Raw genomic sequence first — 19,656 nt, forward strand, 5'->3', positions numbered from 1 at the left:
CCACGGTACCCAGTTGCATCCAATGGTAAGAACCTCCAGGAAAGTAAAAAGTAGGAGACATGAATGAACTTTTCTCCCTTTGTCCCTCATGAACATCCTGACCTATCTTCCTTTCACTGCTCACGCTTTTGGCCTTTCCAGTGTCCTTGGCACCTCCTCCAGCCCTGTAACGCCCTTCCCATCAGTGCACTCCCTAGTCCCAAAATACTCCCAACCATTGAATCCCCATCCCCACCTCTGCCCATTTAAAACTAAGCCATTATGCCTGCTGATGTTTCTCTCTCTCTCTCCCTCTCATTTCCTCTCTCTGAAATCAATAAAGATATATTTAAAAACAAACACCTAAGCCATTATGAGTATTTTTATTAGCTTAATCATGTAAAATATTAGGACTTACGTGACTTATTAAGTGATGCTCTCTCTTTTTTAAAAATATATCTTTATGGATTTCACAGAGAGGAAGGGAGGGGAAAGAGAGAGAGAACCATTAATGATGAGTCATTGATCGGCCGCCTCCTGCGGCCCCCGACTGGGGATCGAGCCTGAAACTCGGGCATGTGCCCTGACCAGGAATCGAACTTCGACCTCCTGGATCATAGGTTGATGCTCAACCGCTGAGCCACACCGGCCGGGCTAAGCGATGCCCTTTTTGAATGACAGGCTGCCTCTTATTGTGGCATATTTTTACCAAATAAGCACATATAACACAAAGTGCCAGGTACTATCGTAAGCGCTGATATAATACTAATTCATTTAATTCCTCCCCACCCAGTCCTCTTCTATAATCTATCTTTCCTTGAAATCTCTCTCTCTCCAACTCCGGGAACCTAAGACACTCTGGAAGAATAGGAATCAGATGTTCAGGACTTGTTTCTAAATACCTGCAATCTCTGCCTAAACGAGCATATTTAAGACAGAGTCACCCTTCTATTTGCCTAGTATTATTGTGTTCTAGGTAAAAGAGCCTTCAGGAAAGTAGTAGATAGTCAATATTTGAGGTAAACGTACAAAAGCCCTTATAAATTTTGGGATATTTGAACCTTAATTTTTTTTTTTTTAATATATCTTTATTGATTTTAGAGAGGGGAAGGGAGAGGGAGAGAGAGAGATAGAAACATCAATGATGAGAGAGTCATTGATCTGCTGCTGCAGCCCGCAACCGGGGCATGTGCCCTGACCGGGAATCGAACCCTGATCGCCTGGATCCTAGGCAGATGCTCAACCGCTGAGCCATGCCCGGCTGGGCTTAATTTTTTTTTTAATTGTGGTAAAATACACATAATTTAAATTTAAAATGTTAACGATTTTTAACTGTACAGTTCAGTAATGTTAAGTATATTCACACTGTCGGGCAACCAATCTCCAGAACTTTTTCATCTTGCAAAACTGAAACAATATACCCATTAAACACCAACTATTCCTTCTAAATATTTTGAAGAAGCTAAAATAAATAACAAAATGGCACCCCCAAATAGGCTATATTAATGCCATCTTAAATACATTAAATATCATAAGGCTCGTGGTGTTAATTTCCATTCACCGTGTCTAGCTGGCTGGAAACTTTGCAGGATCGCCATCTCCCCAGTTTCACAAATTAGATTTGTTTTGTTGCAGATAACTGACGCAGTAAGAGACCTTTTTTGTTTATCGGGTCTTTCATCGCATATCCAAAATTTCCATTGAGGAGGTAAAGAAAATGTTCCCAAGGTATAAATGGCATTTTAGTGTGAGGTGAGGCAGGGGGTGTGGACAAACAGAAGGATAACATCATGTATGTCATAGTCTTGAGTCATTTAAACAAAACAGTCTGTGAAAATCAGGAAAGTACTCTACCTTGGTACTCGATTGCTGTGATTACTTGATGGTCTTTTGGGGCAGACGATCCATAGGCCTTATGACCTGGAAGATGAAAACAGATAGGATAATTAAAATAGTACAAAAGGTCTTTTTTAAATGTTTGAATGGGGTGCAATAGTAAAGAAAACTGGCCTCAAGTTTGGTGACAGTCTCACATAATTCATAGCACATAAGTTTTAAAGTATCAAAGTAAGAAAAACCGAGCCAAGCCATTATATGTCTCTTCTATGCTCTGTATTGTGGTTTTACCCTTTAAGCATTTCCTAAAGCAGAACCTATAAATCTATTAGGGCCCCCACCAGAAACAAGACACTTTCACAAGCCTGACTGTTAAACAAGAGTGTATGTCCTTAATTCAGCTAATATGTGATGTAGGGTCACAGGATATTGTCTCCCAAATAAAAACTAATAACATGTAGTACCTCATTTAAGGGTATAAACTGTTTTGCAAACTTATCCCTGACTATACCTACATCATCTGGAATGGGTCATTATGGTGATTATGGTGGCTAATGTGATCTGATAAGTTATACAGTGACGATGATGATGGTGACATCATCATTCCCATAATCTTATACAAAATTTTCATTTAAAAAAAGTGCACATATATACTCTTTAAAAATTCTATAAAGTTCAATATTCAGAGTGACCTTGTGTGCTCAACATTACTTTCTTTTAAATTTTTTAAAATTTTTTGCCCGGCCAGGCATAGCTCAGCCGTTGAGCGTCGACCTAGGATCCAGGCGATCGGAGTTCAATTTCGGGGTTCAATTTCCGGTCGGGGCATATGCCCGGGTTGCGGGCTAGGCAGCTGATCAATGACTCTCATAATTGATGTTTCTATCTCTCTCTCCCTCTCCTTTCCTCTCTCTGAAATCAATAAAGATATATCTAAAAAAAAATTTACTTTTCAATTACAGTTGACATACAATATTCTATTAGTATCACATATACAACATAGTTATTAGGCATTCATATACCTTATGAATAGACATACTAAGACCTGAAGCAAGTAGCAGAACCAGGAACTCAAACTTTCTGATTCAATCTTTGATATGTACCACTTTGTGTTATGAATGTCATCCTACAGTCCAGTTTAATAACCGCATTTAAAAATAATCTAAATCACTTCCTGGAAGTATACATCTCTGAAATACAAATGTTACAGGGGAAAGATTTTTACCTGGTGTATTCTCTGATATAGCCTGAAAACCTAGAACAGTGCTGGGCATAAAGCAAGGCACAGTAAATATCTGTTGAACAGATAAACAGTACCACTCCATCCATATTGTATGCCATGGAGAGGAATTCAGTAAATGGGGTCATATCAAACCAACACTAATGAAGGGTTCCTGAAGGCAAGCAATTCTTTGGGGAAGGTGTTGTAAGTATACAATACTGGCTGGTATTAATTAATTACTTCAAAATCAGAAAACAAAGCATTCTCGCTGATTAGCTTGAGTAAACAATTTAGGTCAAATGATCCAACTGCTGTTCTTCATTACTCACCCCTAAAATCATATATGAAGTAATCTAAGGCCACAGTAAACTGATCATAAAAATCTTAAGGTTATTTCTTGAATATATTTCTACAGTTTACTAGAAATGCTGTTTCTCTGTTCATGCTATCATCTGCCTTCTGTCTTCATTCGATCCACAGACCCTGTTTGCACCGAGGAACAAACCTACCTCACTGTTGCCATATCCAATGGACAGTTTTCAGTGTTTATCTTACTTGATCTCTCTCTGACATCTGACTCCGTTGACTTCCTTGGATTGTATGTTTCTCTCCTAGTCTTCATTCTGTCTCTCTTGTGTGTTCTTCCCATCCATCCATCCATCCATCCATCCATCCATCCATCCATCCAGTCAGAAACTGCTTTTCTGACTCAACTAACTCCTTTCTATATAATCTTTTATACTCTCATTGACTCAACTACCATTTACTTGCTCAAAAGTTCTAAATCTGTATCTCCAGCTCTAATTTCTCTACTGAGATTAAATCCATAAACTCCTCTTTCTACAGGATATCTATATCTCCATTCCCTGTAAGTACCACAAACTCATAGGAAAAAATAAACTCATATGTTTACCCCAATCTTTGTTTTCTTTCTACAAATCCCATCACAGTGAAAGACACCACAATCCACGTGGTCACTCATGCCAGAAACTCAGGTGTTGCCCATGATGTAACATCGTTCCATCTATTTACTAATCAGTTCCCATCTACAGACTGAGAACTGCATGTGATCCAAGACAACGTTTTGGAATATCTGCCCTTCCTCACCTTCATGCAGCCAACGGCTCTTTGCCTTAGGAGGGGATATAGGTAGCCAAAGCCAGAGAGAGAAAAGCAGGGTATTTCCAGCCTTTCCACATCTAGTAAACCTTGGCCATGAAGGAAACAGAAATGACTCATAGCTTATACAAACATTAAGAAAAATCATACTTTCTCCCCAGCCTTAATAGAGTGGAGGAAGTGAGTTGGAGAACATGGATTTTAATGGACCCTTGAAAAATAACAATAGATAACATTTATGAAGCACTTAGACGCTAGGCAACATCCCTAGTCTTTACAAATGTTAACTTACCTAGCTCTCACAACAATTCTCTGTGGCAGGGTACCATTTTTATTCACATTTTTTTCAGGTGAGGAAACAGAGGCACAGAGAGGGTAAGAAACTTGTCCATGGTTATACAAGTAGTAAGTGGTGAAGTTGGGATTTGAACTCAAGCCAGCCTATACCCAAAGCCACTTCCATGCACAACCACTCCCTTAAGCATTAAGCCCTAGGGATAAATAACATCTAGGCCTCAGCTGTGTTTCAGCTCCAAGACCAGAAAAGCAGCAAAACCAGACAAGCAATGCTGTGGACATTAGGACCCTGCCCTGGCTCTGGACCCTGAAAAGACACACCTGGAAAGCTGATGAATTTCCTATTGGGATCCTCCCCTGAAATATCCAGATAAATACCCTCAAGACAAAGACCCAGTGCAGCTCTCCCTCCTGGGAGCATCCTCCCCTCCCTGCCCCGCCCTGCCCCACCCCGCCCCAGGTGTGTTACCTTTACCTTTCCCTCTCCTAAACTCCAAGGGCGCTTGTTTTGCCTTTGTAATTTGTTTCTTGAGCCCATTTCTTCTACTGCTCACTTCTTTGACCCCTGTGACTTTCTAAATAAACTTTCTCTTATAGTTTGAGTCTTGGCTCTGAATTCTTTCTTAGCCAGAACTCCAGTACCGAGGTTGCTGAGCCAAGGTCAGGTCTGACTCCTCTGGTCTAACACCTGGTGCTGTTTCACTACTGCCAACAGTTTGAAGAACCAGGAATAGAAGTAAATAAATAGATTAAAGGAGAGCAAAGAACCATGTATTTAAGGATTTTGAAAGTTCCTATAGAAATTTCTATCAGAACTTCTCAAGTATGAAATAATTTATTATACTTCTGGGAAGTAGAGTAAAATCTTTCATACAACATAGCACCTTTTCTTTGATTTATTTACCTATATGTAAATTAGCCTTTCACTGTGCTAGACTATCATTTCTAAGGAACGCATGCTATTCTGAATTTTCTTTTCTCTCCCTTAGAAGCCTGAACAGCAAATCTAATTATGGGGGGGGGGGGGGGGGGAAGGTCAAAAATCTACAGGCCTCGCCCGGCAGGGAGTGGCTCAGCAGTTGAGAGTCGACCTAGGATCCAGGCGATCCGGGTTCAATTCCTGGTCAGGGCACACGCCTGGGTTGCGGGCTCGATCCCCAGTCAGGGGCGTGCAGGAGGCAGCCGATCCATGACTCTCTCATCATTGATGTTTCTCTCTCTCTCTCTCCCTCTCCCTTCCTCTCTCTGAAATCAATAAAGATATATTTTAAAAGAAAAAAAAATCCACAGGCCTCAAATTTATCTAGCTCCCCTGTCAAACATCAGGCAACTAGTCAGGTTGTGTCTTTCTAATTTGTAAACATCTCCATTAGGGAATTTGGCACCTTGATGTCTGCGTGAAGAGGGCAGCACTGAACTGATCCTTTTTATTAACAGCTGTAAATAGATTTGTACAAAGCCGTGAGCCGCGTCAGGGCCGCTGAAGAATAATTTCAGAATAACTGTTTTGCTTATGACTTTAAAAACCATGAAGGGGGTCTAAGCAATCTTTTTAAAGGTCATTTTTCCCTTCCCCTACACTTCTGTCACATACCAGAATATGTCCCGTGTTCCTCTGAACTCCCCCCCCCCATGCCTTTCTTTGGCAGCTTTCCCTCTCCTTCCCCAATTTTGTTTTGTAGCATCCAGGGGTAGGGTGGGGATCTTCAGAGAGCAGAGGAAGGGGAGAGGCTAAGCTGGTCAAGCCAGACCCCTCTTAAGTGAGCTGCAGAAGACGGGGCTTTGTGCGTTCTTATTGTATTATACCTGCATTTAAATCATATGCATTTTTATTTTATTTTTTTGCCGGTGATTCTAATTCCAATCCATTATTTTGTGAGACTTTCAAAGCACACTTCAAAAAAGACTCCTTTCTCCTTCAGCAACATGTACATTAGTGCCCTCAGAGACATGCCACTTAGGACTGGTGTTTCTTGTCATTTTTAAACTACTTTAGCATTTTTCAGACAAAACAATGACTCATATTCCCTAGAAACCAGCTGAGGGAGAAGTCCGGGCGCAAGAGGGAAAGATCATCTTTGTTCCCGCCACACCATCATCTCTGAACTGTTCAAACACCACAGTGCCCACTGAGAGTTTATTTTCTTCAGGGGGCCTGCGCCTTCTTTCATTTGAGGCAAATGTTCGTTCACCTAGAGGCTGGAAGATTGGGACTGGGGTAAGTCATTTCCCTCCTTTTCAATTTTTCTACTTGCTTAAGCTTCCCTTGAGAAGAATTTCTTAAAATTTTCAAAAATCACTTTAAAAGTTCTATGGAAATTAACAGCTCTTAACCTCAGATTTTCTTAAGTCCCTCATGACTTTTATACAGGGTGTCTCCAAAAAATGGATACACACTCCTAACCCATTATGAATTTCAATGGGTTAAATCTGAAAAGAAAGAAACATCAGTTGAACTATCAGCTGTTAAAGTGTGTATGTATATACTTGAACAGAAAAAAATAATGTGTCCCAGACACTAAAAAAGTTGGGATTGGTTGAATTGGCAAAATTATAAAGGCAAAATAGGTAAATAAATAAATAAAATGAGGATCAGTTTTAATGAACTAATAAATAGGTAGTTGAATACTTATTTTTGTGATTTTAAGCACCTTCTCCCAGCTACCTTCCTTCCTCTAATTCTATTTACTTCAAGATTTAATTAAGTAAAAATAATTAAAATATGTGGTTGCTTATATTGAACTTATTAAAGAGAAAGTTCTAAATCTTTTTAAAAAACCATTTATTTATTATAAGATTTCTACCTTGTTTCAGCCTTTCTAGTCTTGGCATTTAGTTTTAATTTTTTAAAACTTGCACTCAACTCTTCTTATGAAAACAAAATGTTGGATTCTTGTATAAATATTTCACTAACAGATGTTAGGGATAGTCTCTGTTGGCTGCTTTCTTGAGCTGATTTTTATTTTTCCTTCAGTTTTCTAGAACAAGTTAAATAGGAAAACAAATAAAATTGTCATGTACGTCCGCTGGTTGAGGTCAGCAATTGTTTTAACATTCGCTACAAAACATCTTTAATCGTTATGGGTGTGCGCCAAAATCTCTGGCAGAAGTTCATAAAATGAGGTTAAGAGATGATTATTTCCATAGTTGCTAACAACTCCCAGTCAAGTCAAATGAAACCTTTGTTTCTTCCCCTCCCCAACTGTAAAGATAAAAATTGTTATATTGTTTACCACTTATCTAAATAATCTGGTTTGACTAAAAATAAATACTTATTTATACTACCACAATTTTAAAATTTACTATGAAACTGTTTAAATGAACACTTTTCATTAAAAACATATTTAGCAAAAATTGACATGTTATAGAAGTTTTTTATTTTATTTTAAAATACATTACAGAGACCACCATGCACACAAGCAAGTTATAAAAACTGGATATAAATTATTTCATAAATTTTCAAAAATAAAAATTAATAGCCATATGGTTTTGATCATTACTAATATACAATTACATTAGCAACTATAAGAAAGATAGATACACAGGGCCAGCAGTAACAAAATGATACCACCCAATATTTATTATGGACAAATATTTATATGACTAGAAAGTAACCCAATGAGTTAGGAGTGAGGAGTTGAATACTCATCTTTCTCACTATCATTTAGCTATAGCAGGTCTAAAGAGTGGGGGAGAGAAAGGGGAGAGGAAGACAGATGTACAGACAAGACATGTCCTTCTAGTCTCTCGAACTGGACATTCTGGCCCTTCTTCTTAATGAGACATTGATACTCTACTTTCGGAGAAAGGGAAGCCACAAGGAAGTGCAAGGAAAAAAAGAAAAGATGTGGTTGACTTTAGAGCTAATGGTTGCTGACGTCCTGGTGAGTTAATGATGGCCTGGAGAACTCGAGGGTGACTTGACTATGAATATATTTTCCCCTTTAGAACCGAACATCTCAGTAAAATGTGGCTCCCCTGTGTTAGCACCCTCATTTGGCAGATGTGAGGGCCGAGGGGTGAAGTAGCTTTTGCTCAAGGTCACAGCACTAGAGAGCAGGGAAGCCACGGGTGCATCTGCATCTAGCGGGTCTGGCTCCACATGTTCTCCCCGCACCTAGTCGTTCTCAAGTTCGTGCAAGGCTTTGTGAGAAAGTGCTCGTACCAAACACAGTACTGCCAGGCACTGCAGAGAGCTTCATATCCATTTGCAAGCCTTCGGGTTCAGAGATATCATCCAGAGAGTGCACAACAACTTGCTATTTTTAGCAGAGAAAGGGTTCATGGGCAAATGTTTATGGCCAATGAAGTAATCTGAGTAAACCTTGTATGTTTATTATATACGGCACAGAAGTTTTCCCGTTTTCTGTTTTTTTAATCGTTTGAGTACAAGAAGGACGATTAGTGTTTTAGAACTGACTTTAAAAAGTTGTTTACATATAAGTTACATGCATTAGTAAATTTAGGGAAATTTTCAGGGCATTCTGTTACCCAAACAACTGGACAATTAAAATTTTGGGGTGATATTAGATAGAGATGAAGTAAATAAATCAACTTCTTACAGTTAAATAAATTCTCAGAATTTTCAAAGAAATGTCCTTCAGCACATCTTCAAATGTTTAACGGTGGCCAATAGCATCGAAGGCCATCAGCGGTTGAGCTTCACCAGGTAGTCCCCAGGAGGTAATAAAAGAAGCCATTTTAGTTTTTTGCGAAATTCCATTGATATTCTCCAAGTGACACTCTCAGACAAATAATATTCTTTTACCAATGGTATGACCTATAGATTTTAAATAGATGATATAAGTCAACTCAAATCCAGTAGAGACTCTTAAAACAAAAAGAAATGTCATTGTACAAAACTGATGCCAATAAGAATCACATACTCCAAGGAAGGCGTGAGTGCTGGTCATTCTATGCCCTAACTGGTTCTCCCCAAGATTAAGGTGCCAAAAAACAGTATCCCTAAAACTTTATTAGTGTGAAATAAGAAATTATTACTAAAGATGTCAGATATCAAAATAGACACATGATGTAATGGTGAAGAGCACTAAAATGGGAGAGGTGGGAGTCACAACCCAGAGCGTCTCTCCTCACTGTCTCATGTGGTCTGGGTTGTGTCTCAGGCACATCTTAGAGTGGAGATGGTGCATCAGGTTTTGAGAGCTTGATGACTTTTTTTTTTTTCTTAATATGTCTTTATTGATCTCAAAGAGAGGCAGGGAGAGGCAGAGAGAGAAACATCAATGATGAGAAAGTCATTGACCAGCTGCCTCCTGCACACCCCTAATGGGGATCGAGCCCACAACCTGGGCATGTGCCCTGACGGGGACTTGAACCTTGATCTCCCGGATCCTAGGTCGATGCTCAACCACTGAGACATGCCGGCTGGGTGAGAGCTTGATGACATTTTAATTTAAGATCATTCACTGCCCTTTAATCTGAAATTTTAGTTACTAATTCCTGACCTTAATATGGTTTTTTAAGAGTTAAAGTCCAGAACCACCAGTATTTGATAGTTCTATTTCTCAACAGGAATGAACATATTAATATACTTGTCAAATAAATACTTTTTGAGAGCAGGCACCGTAAATCATTCCTCTAGAGTTTTGATCAGCTCTGGGAAAGAGCTAAAACTGAGTTTCTGAATCTGGGTCCTGAACTCTGGTTCTGAAACACCAGCGTGTGGGAGTCTGGGAACCCTGCACAAATTGTCCTCTAACAGCTGATACACAGATTACTCAGTGGCCATCTGGCTCAGGGAAGAGTGAAATGGTTATTCTGCAGTCAGCTGATATTTATAAATCCACTTAAGCAACAAATGTGAGAAGATAGCACTCTACCATCTACTAAGCTCTCTGCACCTCCCACAGGACACAGGTGTTTGTTTTAAACTTTCTTTACACCTTCAGTGTTTTATTGCCTGGCCTTACTAAGTGAATTTTGGGAATCACAAAATGCATCAAAAGTTTTTACTTTTTGAAAGCATGAACACGCAGTTATGAATAAAATTTGTGTATTGTAGAGGTTAGTACCAAAAGGATCAAAAATTTGTTAAATTTATAATCTGCAAATGAAGTTATCTTTGAATTTCTTTTTTTTAATTTTTAAAAATTGTTTTTAGAGAGAGAGGAAGGGAGAGAAAGAGAGAGAGAAAGAGTGAAAGAGAGGGAAAGAGAGAAACAACATCGATTTGTTGTTCCACTTATATTTCATTCATCGGTTGATTCTTGTATGTGTCCTGACGGGGCATCAAACCCACAACCTTGGCATATCCAGACGATGCTCTAAACAACTGAGCTACCCAGCCAGAGCTATCTTTGCATTTCTTAAATGAACATAGAGCACTGCTAAAGTTTCCTATCTTTTTCTGAGTTAGAAGTGTTATAAATATAATGAAAGACACATAAAGGGAGGCAGACTGACCAGGAATTTAATGAGGTTTCCTTTGGGGTTCTCACTTGCATGAGCACCTCCCCCCAAAGGCCCTGTGGTGAGGTGGGGAGGGCCTAGCAATGTAAGCATATTTTGTAAAATCTGAAAGAATGAAATTTTTTGTTTAATTTTTCTTAGTGAGGGCTCCAATAATCCATTTCTGCACACAGCTATGGACTTCTCATTGAGTTTATTTAGCTTTCTAGATCTGACCACCCACAATAAAGAAAGCAGCCTCCAGAGTCCATTATCTGATAGTTCAACCTTTAAAATACTAAAAATTTTATATGACCAACAACTTAGAGCTCGTCTGCTCATATACACTAGCTCTCTCCCAAACTTTAATTCTTAAAATATATTATGTCTCAGTGGTTGAGCATCGACCCATCAACCAGGAAGTCAGGGTTCGATTCCCAGTCAGGGCACATGCTTGGGTTGTGAGCTCCATCCCCAGTAGGGGGCGTGCAAGAGGCAGCTGATCAATGACTCTCTCATCATTGATGCTATCTCCCTCGCCCTCTCCCTTCATCTCTCTGAAATCAATAAAAACATACTTTTTTAAAAAATATGAATGTTACATGAATTTTATTTTTCAACTCTCGTGTTTAATGATGATTCATAAGAACTTTAGCCCTTACATTTCATACATGTGATATAAACTTCTGTTAGCATAAATTCTTCCAGAAGACACCTGAAAAGTAGGGTCAATACTCCAGCTTATTATTGCTTCATGTTTCCTTTGATTAGTCTTCAGGAAGCCGAAGGAACACGAACCATTAATTTTGAAGTACAGACCGTAGGAACAATGGCTTGGCATTGCTTAAAGGTTGTATTTTACAACTGTCAGGGAAGATTGCTCAGAATTAGTTACCCTGATTTCTTGAGTGCTCTAAATGGAATCAGTGCCCTTATAAAAAAGACTCCAGAGAATTCTCTCACCCTCTAAGCCATGTTAGGACACAATGAGAAGTTGGCAGTCTCAAACCAGGAAACCAGACTCAGCAGACACTGAGTCTGCCAGGGCCTTAATCTCAGACTTCCAGCTTCCAGAAATGTGAGAAATGAATGTTTGTTGTCTGAGCCACCCGGTCTATGGTAGTTTTCTTACAGCAGCTAGAACTGACTAAGACAATCTGCATACGTACATTCAAACTGGAGCTGCCTACTGAAATGGTCAGAAAATGAATATGAGCTAATAGGGCTACAATTTTTGCAACTTACTCAGATCAAGTATTAAAAAGATGGACAAAAGTATTTGTGTCCAAATATGGCATGCAAAAGTCTAACTGTCATAACATAATTCAGGCAAAATGGTTGTTTTGATATCCTGTATTGCACAAGGATGACTGCATTTGTGACAGAATCAACCAGGTTATTTGAAATTATGCAGTCGGTCTTAGAGCTTCAGTTTTGGATGCGGTGGTATGAGAACTGACTTCTCACCCACTGGGTAAAGAGCTAACTAGTACTATACCACCACCACCATTTTTAACACCTTTGCTTTTTTACTAAATATCTGAAATCAAACAAAAAGCAACATGGAAGTACAGATGGGCGAGGAAAGGGTAGTCCATGATAGATGCGGCCTGAGTATTACAGATGGAAACAGATTCATTCTTTGTCCTCGGGGGGTCATAACTGAAGAAATGACCTGGCTAGGTTTAAAACCCAGTGCTATGAATCACTGACCACACAACCATGTGCAAGCTTTACAGCCATAACCTTCTAAACCCTAGTTTTCATTTGGGTAAGATGAAGCTAACCATGCTTTCTATGGGTTGTGAAGATTAAATAAAGTGTGTCATTGCTTGGCCTAGTTCCTGGCATATGGTAGATGTTCTGTAAGTGCTTGTTTCCCATATTTCTCCTCTAACCCCACGTGGCTTTTAATCAAATTTAGCTTCATAAGTGATTCCACAAAAGCCATGTATTAGGAGGGACTGAAGATAGACAATGACTAGTTAGGGGAACATTGCTGTCTTCCTTTTGAAAGTGATTAGCATGACCTCTTCATTAGAGTGGCTGCTCAGAGCAGGAAGGCCTGGGTCTGAATCCCGCTTCCTCTGTTTTTGCCATGGCGTGTCTGGGACAGTTACGGCCTCTTTGGGCTGTTTCGTCATCTGTAAAACATGATTTACAAGCCTTCCCTAGCTACCTTCATTGGAGACAATTCACCACACCCTTCTCCTTGATAACTTCTGCACTTACTGTCCAGAACAACACACTTTCCCAGGACGGATCTTATCCTGGGTCATCTCCTCTATCTGTACAGTACTTCCTTCTTTAATGATGTGACCCAGACTCATTGCTCTAAGCAGAGGCTAACAACTCCCAAAATATATATCTCCAGTCTAGATGTCTCTGCTGAACCCTGGACTCATCCAAATGCTTACTCAACCTTGCCACCTGAAGGTTTAACAGACATTTCAAACACTATGCCCAAACCTCATCTTTCTTTCTAAACCTGCTCCACCTTCCCCCACCCCAGATGATTCCAGTTGCCATAGCTCATATCCAAGTCATGAGCAAATCTTACTAGCTTTCCCTTCAAAACGCACCCAGACTCAGACCACTTCTCACTACTTCCATTGCTGCCACCTGGTCTGAGCACCATCATCTCCTGCCTGCAAAAGAAAAGTGATGCCACGGCTGACATCAAGGCCAGCTGCATCGACTAAAGATAATGTTTCTTTAATATAAAAGAGAAATAAAAATAATGCAATTTATAGTGAACTAAAATATATTTCAATTTATAAATGCTTACACATGAGAGTACACTAGAAGATACAATGAAGTTGGATATTAGTCTATACTTACAATGTTAAAGAGATTTAAGAGAAAAAGACCAGCAGCCATTCCGAATGGTGCAGGAAAATAAAGAACAGAGCTACTGTGGACATTAGAATAGAAACTTGCATATCTAGTTATACATATTAAGGCTGTGCAAAAAAAAAGGCTGTGTTTATAGGTAAAATAGTGTAAGTCACAGGCTTCGATAGTTATAAAGTTTTCACTTCCATGAACATGCAGTAGGACTTGAAAAACCATGACGGATGAAGGACACAGGGCAATTCTTTATCTTGCAATGTTGTCAGGCACATAGATATTTATCAGTACTGGTCATACGTCCACCAGAACTCCACAGCACCCCTGGGGCAGTGACAGCCCGCCTGCTGGGAGGTCCCTATTGAATTACTTGAATACACTCTCAGCTAACAGGTAGTTGTAAGCTTTGTTTATAAACTGAGAGTGTTCTCTGCTTAGCTGATGTAACATGAGCATAATGCTAATTTTTTTAAGAGTAAAACCTATGATCTACATTATAGTCCACTGGCGGTACTTGTTCTCACAACTGTGGACAAGAGAGGGGTCACACGCTAAACCTGACAAGTTGAGGAGAGGCCAGGATGGCTGGCCTGTCCACATAGGAGGCTCTGAACATGAAAATGCCTGAGGAGGAGCCGTCACTCCTAGGCCTGTAGCTTCTTGGCTAAAGGTCAATCTTTTCCTTAAGTGAGCCTGCCTGTTGACTTTTTTGCATCTAAGACAACATAGCCTTTTCGAGATGGTTTAGGGTACAATCTGCCACCTCACCAGAGCAGAATTCCTCATGTTATCTTGCCTGTATACCACCTCAGGGAGCATTTTCTCAGTCCGCTGGGATTTTGCTTCACTGCAGTTGTCATCAGTTTGGCTCAAATAAACGTATAAAAGTTCTCTACAGGCTTGAATGTTTCTTACGTCGACACAACAAAACTACGTAAGAGGTACTGGAGGGGACACAGGATTTATTTGAGACCTTTTTTTGTACAGTTTGGAGGCTTTTTCTTTTTTAATGTCTTTATTGATTTCAGAGAGAGGAAGGGAGAGAGACAGAAACATCAATGATGAGAGTCATTGACCGGCTGCTTCCTCTGCAGGCCCCCGACTGGGGACCAAGCCCGCAACCAGGGCACGTGCCCCAACCGGGAATTGAACCCCGATCTCCTGGACCCTAGGTCGATGCTCCACCGCTGAGCCACTCCGGCCGGGCCAGTTTGGAGGCTTTTCAATTCTGTAATTTTCTGTCTTACCTCTCTTGACTTTCAATTACTCACTGCTCTAAACTGAAGCCCAATATAATTCTTCCTACTCACAATACACTGTATTACAAAGGATAACTTTTCAGCTAAGAAACATTTAACCAATGTTGATGAGTTTAACTGTGATGACTGGTGTCTCCTTAGCTGTCCAGAATAGTATGCCTAAAGATACTTCATTTTGTTTAAGCATGTTCTACCACACTTAACTAATTTTAAAGCTCTCTGATCCAAGTCTTTAACAAAAATCGTTGAAAATGCAAACCTATTGTGAAGTCATAACCCAGTTTTCTACACCTTCAAAGATATAATACAGAGACTCATATTAAGTCAGCTATGAGTGCCTGAAGCCTAATTGGGAATACTTAACTCAACATTCTGAGGAAGTCTCAAATACTTTCTGACTGATTCCATTTCCATGGAAACTTAAGTTGAGAAGTAGTAAAAAACAAAAGAAATTACACAATGGTACCAAAGAAATCAGCTAAAAGATAAAACATCCTTGTGTTCCTCTATCAGATAACGCATAGCAACTTAAAAAATAATACCTATACAAAATCTAGGAAATACGCGATGTATAACAATCTTTATTTTTACTTAAGACAAATTAATGTTTTTCTTTTGATGTTAACTTTTAGAAAAAAGGCAAGAAAATTATGGGGACTTTTTCTATTTCCCTTTTAAATGATCTGTAAGGCTGCTAAAGTGACTAAATTTGATGATAAATCCCTCACAATATTGGATGTGCTTAGGTTTAGATATTTTTTCCATTTACTTAAACAATATTCTCCAGTCATGCAATATTTATTACAGGCTTGTGGCTTACCCTTCAGGTTAATATTACTTTGAATTCAATTTGGGTTGTGAATGTGGAAAGCATTTATATATGTTAAGAGACAACCACAATGCAAATAAACTAAATGTCAAAAAGCATTGTAATAACACATGAAGATACTTAGAACGTTATCCGCAATCTAAACAGAACATTCAAATTATTTTCTTAATATTCTAGAAAGGTCATCCTCACTGCACGCTGATTCTAAATCCATCAATAACAAGACAGAGGCTCCTTCTCTCCTGTCCTTCGGCCTTCTTCATACTGCGGAAGCGAACACTAGAAAACACCCACATTTGCCCTAAAATCTCCTCAGCCTTCTACCTTTCCTTACACCTTTCAAGCATCTTTGTCTCCCATACTGAGCTAGGATTTGGAGTCAGAAGTTATAACTTCTTCAAGTCCTGCCTCTGTGTACCCTACAAACATTCTAAGCCTCTGCTTCTCATTTATGAAATTACAATAAAAATAGTTCTAGGGACTGCACAGAGATGTTAACATGAGAGTTAAGGAATAGAATTCCTGTAGAAGTCAATCCTAAAGTTCTATCTAATAAATATACTTAGAAATATAGTTTATGAAACAAATCCACTTAAAAAGTGCAGGTGAACCCTGGCCAGTGTGGCTCAGTTGACTGAGGATCATCCCATGCACCAAGAGGTCGCTGGTTCGATTCCCAGTCAGGGCACACGCCCAAGTTGCGGGCTTGATCGCAGTAGGAGACGTGCAGGAGGCAGCCAATCGACGGTTCTCACTTATCAAAGTTTCTCTCTCTCTCGATTTCTCCCTCTCCCTTCCTCTCTCTCTCTCAAGTCAATAAAAACATATTTTTTTAAAAGTGAAGGTGATTCTGCCCACCATCTCAGTCAGTGTGAACATGCTCAAGTCACCCTGTCAGGGAAGATGTAACTCCGATATTGTTTCAGGTAAAAGATGAGAATCTGTTGGCCTCTGAAAAGAAACATTTATATTCAACACACTCATTGGTGAGATAACTTGGCTCTATAAAGGAAGTATTTCCATATCCCACTTCCAAAATCATGTTCTGTATTTTCTAACAGTTAGAAATACATTTCCTTGGATATTCTAGCCCACATAATGAAAAAGGCTGGTCTTGACGGTGTCATCATCGCTTGGCAGATTTTGGTATCTGACTGTGACAGATAAATCGTTGAACGTATGAAATGGTACCATCAAGAGAGACCCAACTTGTTTGTTAAAATAATTAGCATTCTAAATAGAAATCTATTAAGGGTGGTGGTGCAATCTTTCTTCATTGGAAAACTAAGAGTTAATGGAATGGGAGAAGTAAAAGTCCTTTCTCCAGTAACATCACACTCTCTTGCTCATAAATTCATCGTGTATTTGGGGAAAGTGTCATCCAGCAGGGAAACAGCTTCCGACACAAGTGACCACATCGGTGTTGTACATGAGCTGCTGACACAGGCTCTAGGCTGCTCCCAATGGATAGTGAACTGCCTCTATTCCTTCCATTCTTTCCCGACAACCATAGTCTTCTCTAGAGAATCCTAACAGCTTAGGGATCTTCAGGGTTACAGCAACTATGGGAAATTAAATCATATAAAAAACTCATTGGAGCCCAGCTGGGAGTGGCCCAGCAGCTGAGCATCAATCTAGGATCCAGGAGTTCACGTTTCTATTCCCGGTCAAGGCACATGCCCGGGTTGCAGGTTCGGTCTCCAGTCAGGGGCGTGCAGGAGGCAGCTGATCAATGATAACTCTCCCACCACTGATGTTTCTATCTCTCTCTCCCTCTCCGTTCCTCTCTCTGAAATCAATAAAGATATATTGAAACAAACAAAACACCTCATTGGAAAGCTGATATTAAGTTATTAATGACATAGATTTGAACATTACATGAATATTTTAAAAAGTATGAGTAATTCTGAAATGTGCTTGAGTTGATATGTGCAATGCTGGAGACAACCTTACCCTATAAGAAGCCTGCAAGAATTCTCTTTTGTTGATTACAAGAGCCAGAGGGTTGACCAAAAGAGCTTGAATGAACCAGTCTCCATTAAAGAGGAAATTTTTTTAATTTTCAGGAATTTAATCAACTCTCTTTTACATTTACCTTTTCTTGCCATCAGTCCATGGATATGACATGCACTCATTTAATGGTTACTTTTACATTTTAAAAAATAAAATATTAAAGCCCCTTTCAAATGAAATGAACAGAAAGGGCTACACTACTTTGTGAATAAAAATGTAGCCTTTATGCAGTGGATTTACTAATGGACTCTGCTATATAACCCAGTATCTTGGAGTTCCAGTTAATGACAGGCTGTGTGTTTGTTTTTAAGGCATTTTAGTTTTCTACTAGTGTGAAATAGACTGAATAGATTAAAAAGTGGGCCGTTCAAACAAAATCTGAGTTTCTAATACTGACTACTCTGGTTAAAGTGTAGAGTTTAAGAAAATGTATATTTCAGTATTTCAAGTAGACTCACTTTGGTCTATTTATTTTCTCTTTAAACCAGCAGACACCAAGGTGAGGTATACAAGAAAACTCACAGGGGTGAAGAAAGAAAACATTAGAATTTCTGTACCATATTTATCATATTCTACTCTTTTTTTCTGTTTTTTATAAGTTTAAATAGGTTTTATTATGAAAAGTTTCAAACATCCACCAAAGTAGAGAGAACAGAACAAACCCCCATATTCTGTATTTATTATCAGAATTCAACAGTTATAAAGATTCTGCCACATTTATTTCATCTATTGTTTTTGTTTTGAGGAATTTTAAAATAAATTCTATACATCAATTTTCTTTTCTATTTTAGTAGTTATCAATGCAAATTAAGGAAATATCTTATTAGAAGCGAATTTCATTTGTTTGATATTTATTGCATGTATGTTTTTATAATTAATGTACTATATTGATACAGAAATGCATGTATATATAATTTATAACCAGAAGCTTATGTTGGGGCATATGCTCTTTGTATACGAAGTAGGATACGGGCCAAAAAAGTTAGAAGACCAGTGCTCCTGGCAGCGATGTTTGAAGATCCCGCACCTTCAGAAAGCTTTCCTGGGGGAGTAGCCCAATAGAGCCAAGGTCCTTAGGATGTGCCAATTCTTGACATTTGTCTAGTGCTCAACTCGGAGATAGTATCCTTGGAACGAGATGATGAGTCACCTGCATTCAGGGAAATTTTTTCAGGCTAATCAACAGGAATCAAGATCCCACAAGAAGATGTTATGGTGACTGGACAGGAATGCTCAGGAGAACCATCTGCGGCTTAAAAATAAAGATCACTTTATCAGGCCCTGTCCTCTCATCTCTCTATAAACTTTTGCCTGCTGCAGGACATAGACTGCTGTGACATCAATGAGTGTCAAAAGAGGTGGGGCAAGTCTGCAGTTCCCTACTCCAGAGAGCACCTTTACAATGTTCTAGCATCCTATGTTGTGTTATATCTCAGGTAACTTGCACGGAGGTGCTGTTTGATTCACCCGAGTTTTTAATCGACGCTTACTGACTCAAGGAAGCATCAGGCAGTCAGCAAAATTTCTCAGAACTCTGAAAGGCTAGACCACTCTCCATATTTCCTTGTAACTCTACGTTGGCCATGGTTAATCAGGAAGGAGGGAGTTCTAAGAACAGGACAATTAGGCATTCGCTAGGGACTATTAAATTTACATGGGTCCCGGGGTTTTTATGATTAAAAAGTTATGTAATTTTATGAAGCCATGAAACAAATAAACCAACGTTACACTCCCAGTTACTTACTTCTATTTAACGATTAAAGAATCTCTAGGTGCCAGGCACTACAGTAGGTGCTAGAGACACAAAGCTGTGTTGTCTCTGCCCTCAACAAACTCACAAA

At 39.3% G+C, this 19,656-nt stretch overlaps 1 protein-coding gene across 2 annotated transcripts in view; it reads right to left on the bottom strand.

The window, feature by feature from the left end:
* Positions 1-19,656, bottom strand: part of JAM2 (junctional adhesion molecule 2) — a 43,084-nt gene that overhangs the window by 15,966 nt on the left and 7,462 nt on the right. For both annotated transcript variants that reach the window (XM_081139418.1, XM_081139419.1), the window contains exon 2: positions 1,834-1,899. In XM_081139418.1, coding sequence (XP_080995544.1) covers positions 1,834-1,899 — 66 coding nt within the window. The remainder of the gene's footprint in view (positions 1-1,833; positions 1,900-19,656) is intronic.

The sequence above is a fragment of the Miniopterus schreibersii genome, assembly GCF_964146895.1.
Source record: "Miniopterus schreibersii genome assembly, chromosome: 5".
Classification (NCBI taxonomy): Eukaryota; Metazoa; Chordata; class Mammalia; order Chiroptera; family Miniopteridae; genus Miniopterus; species Miniopterus schreibersii.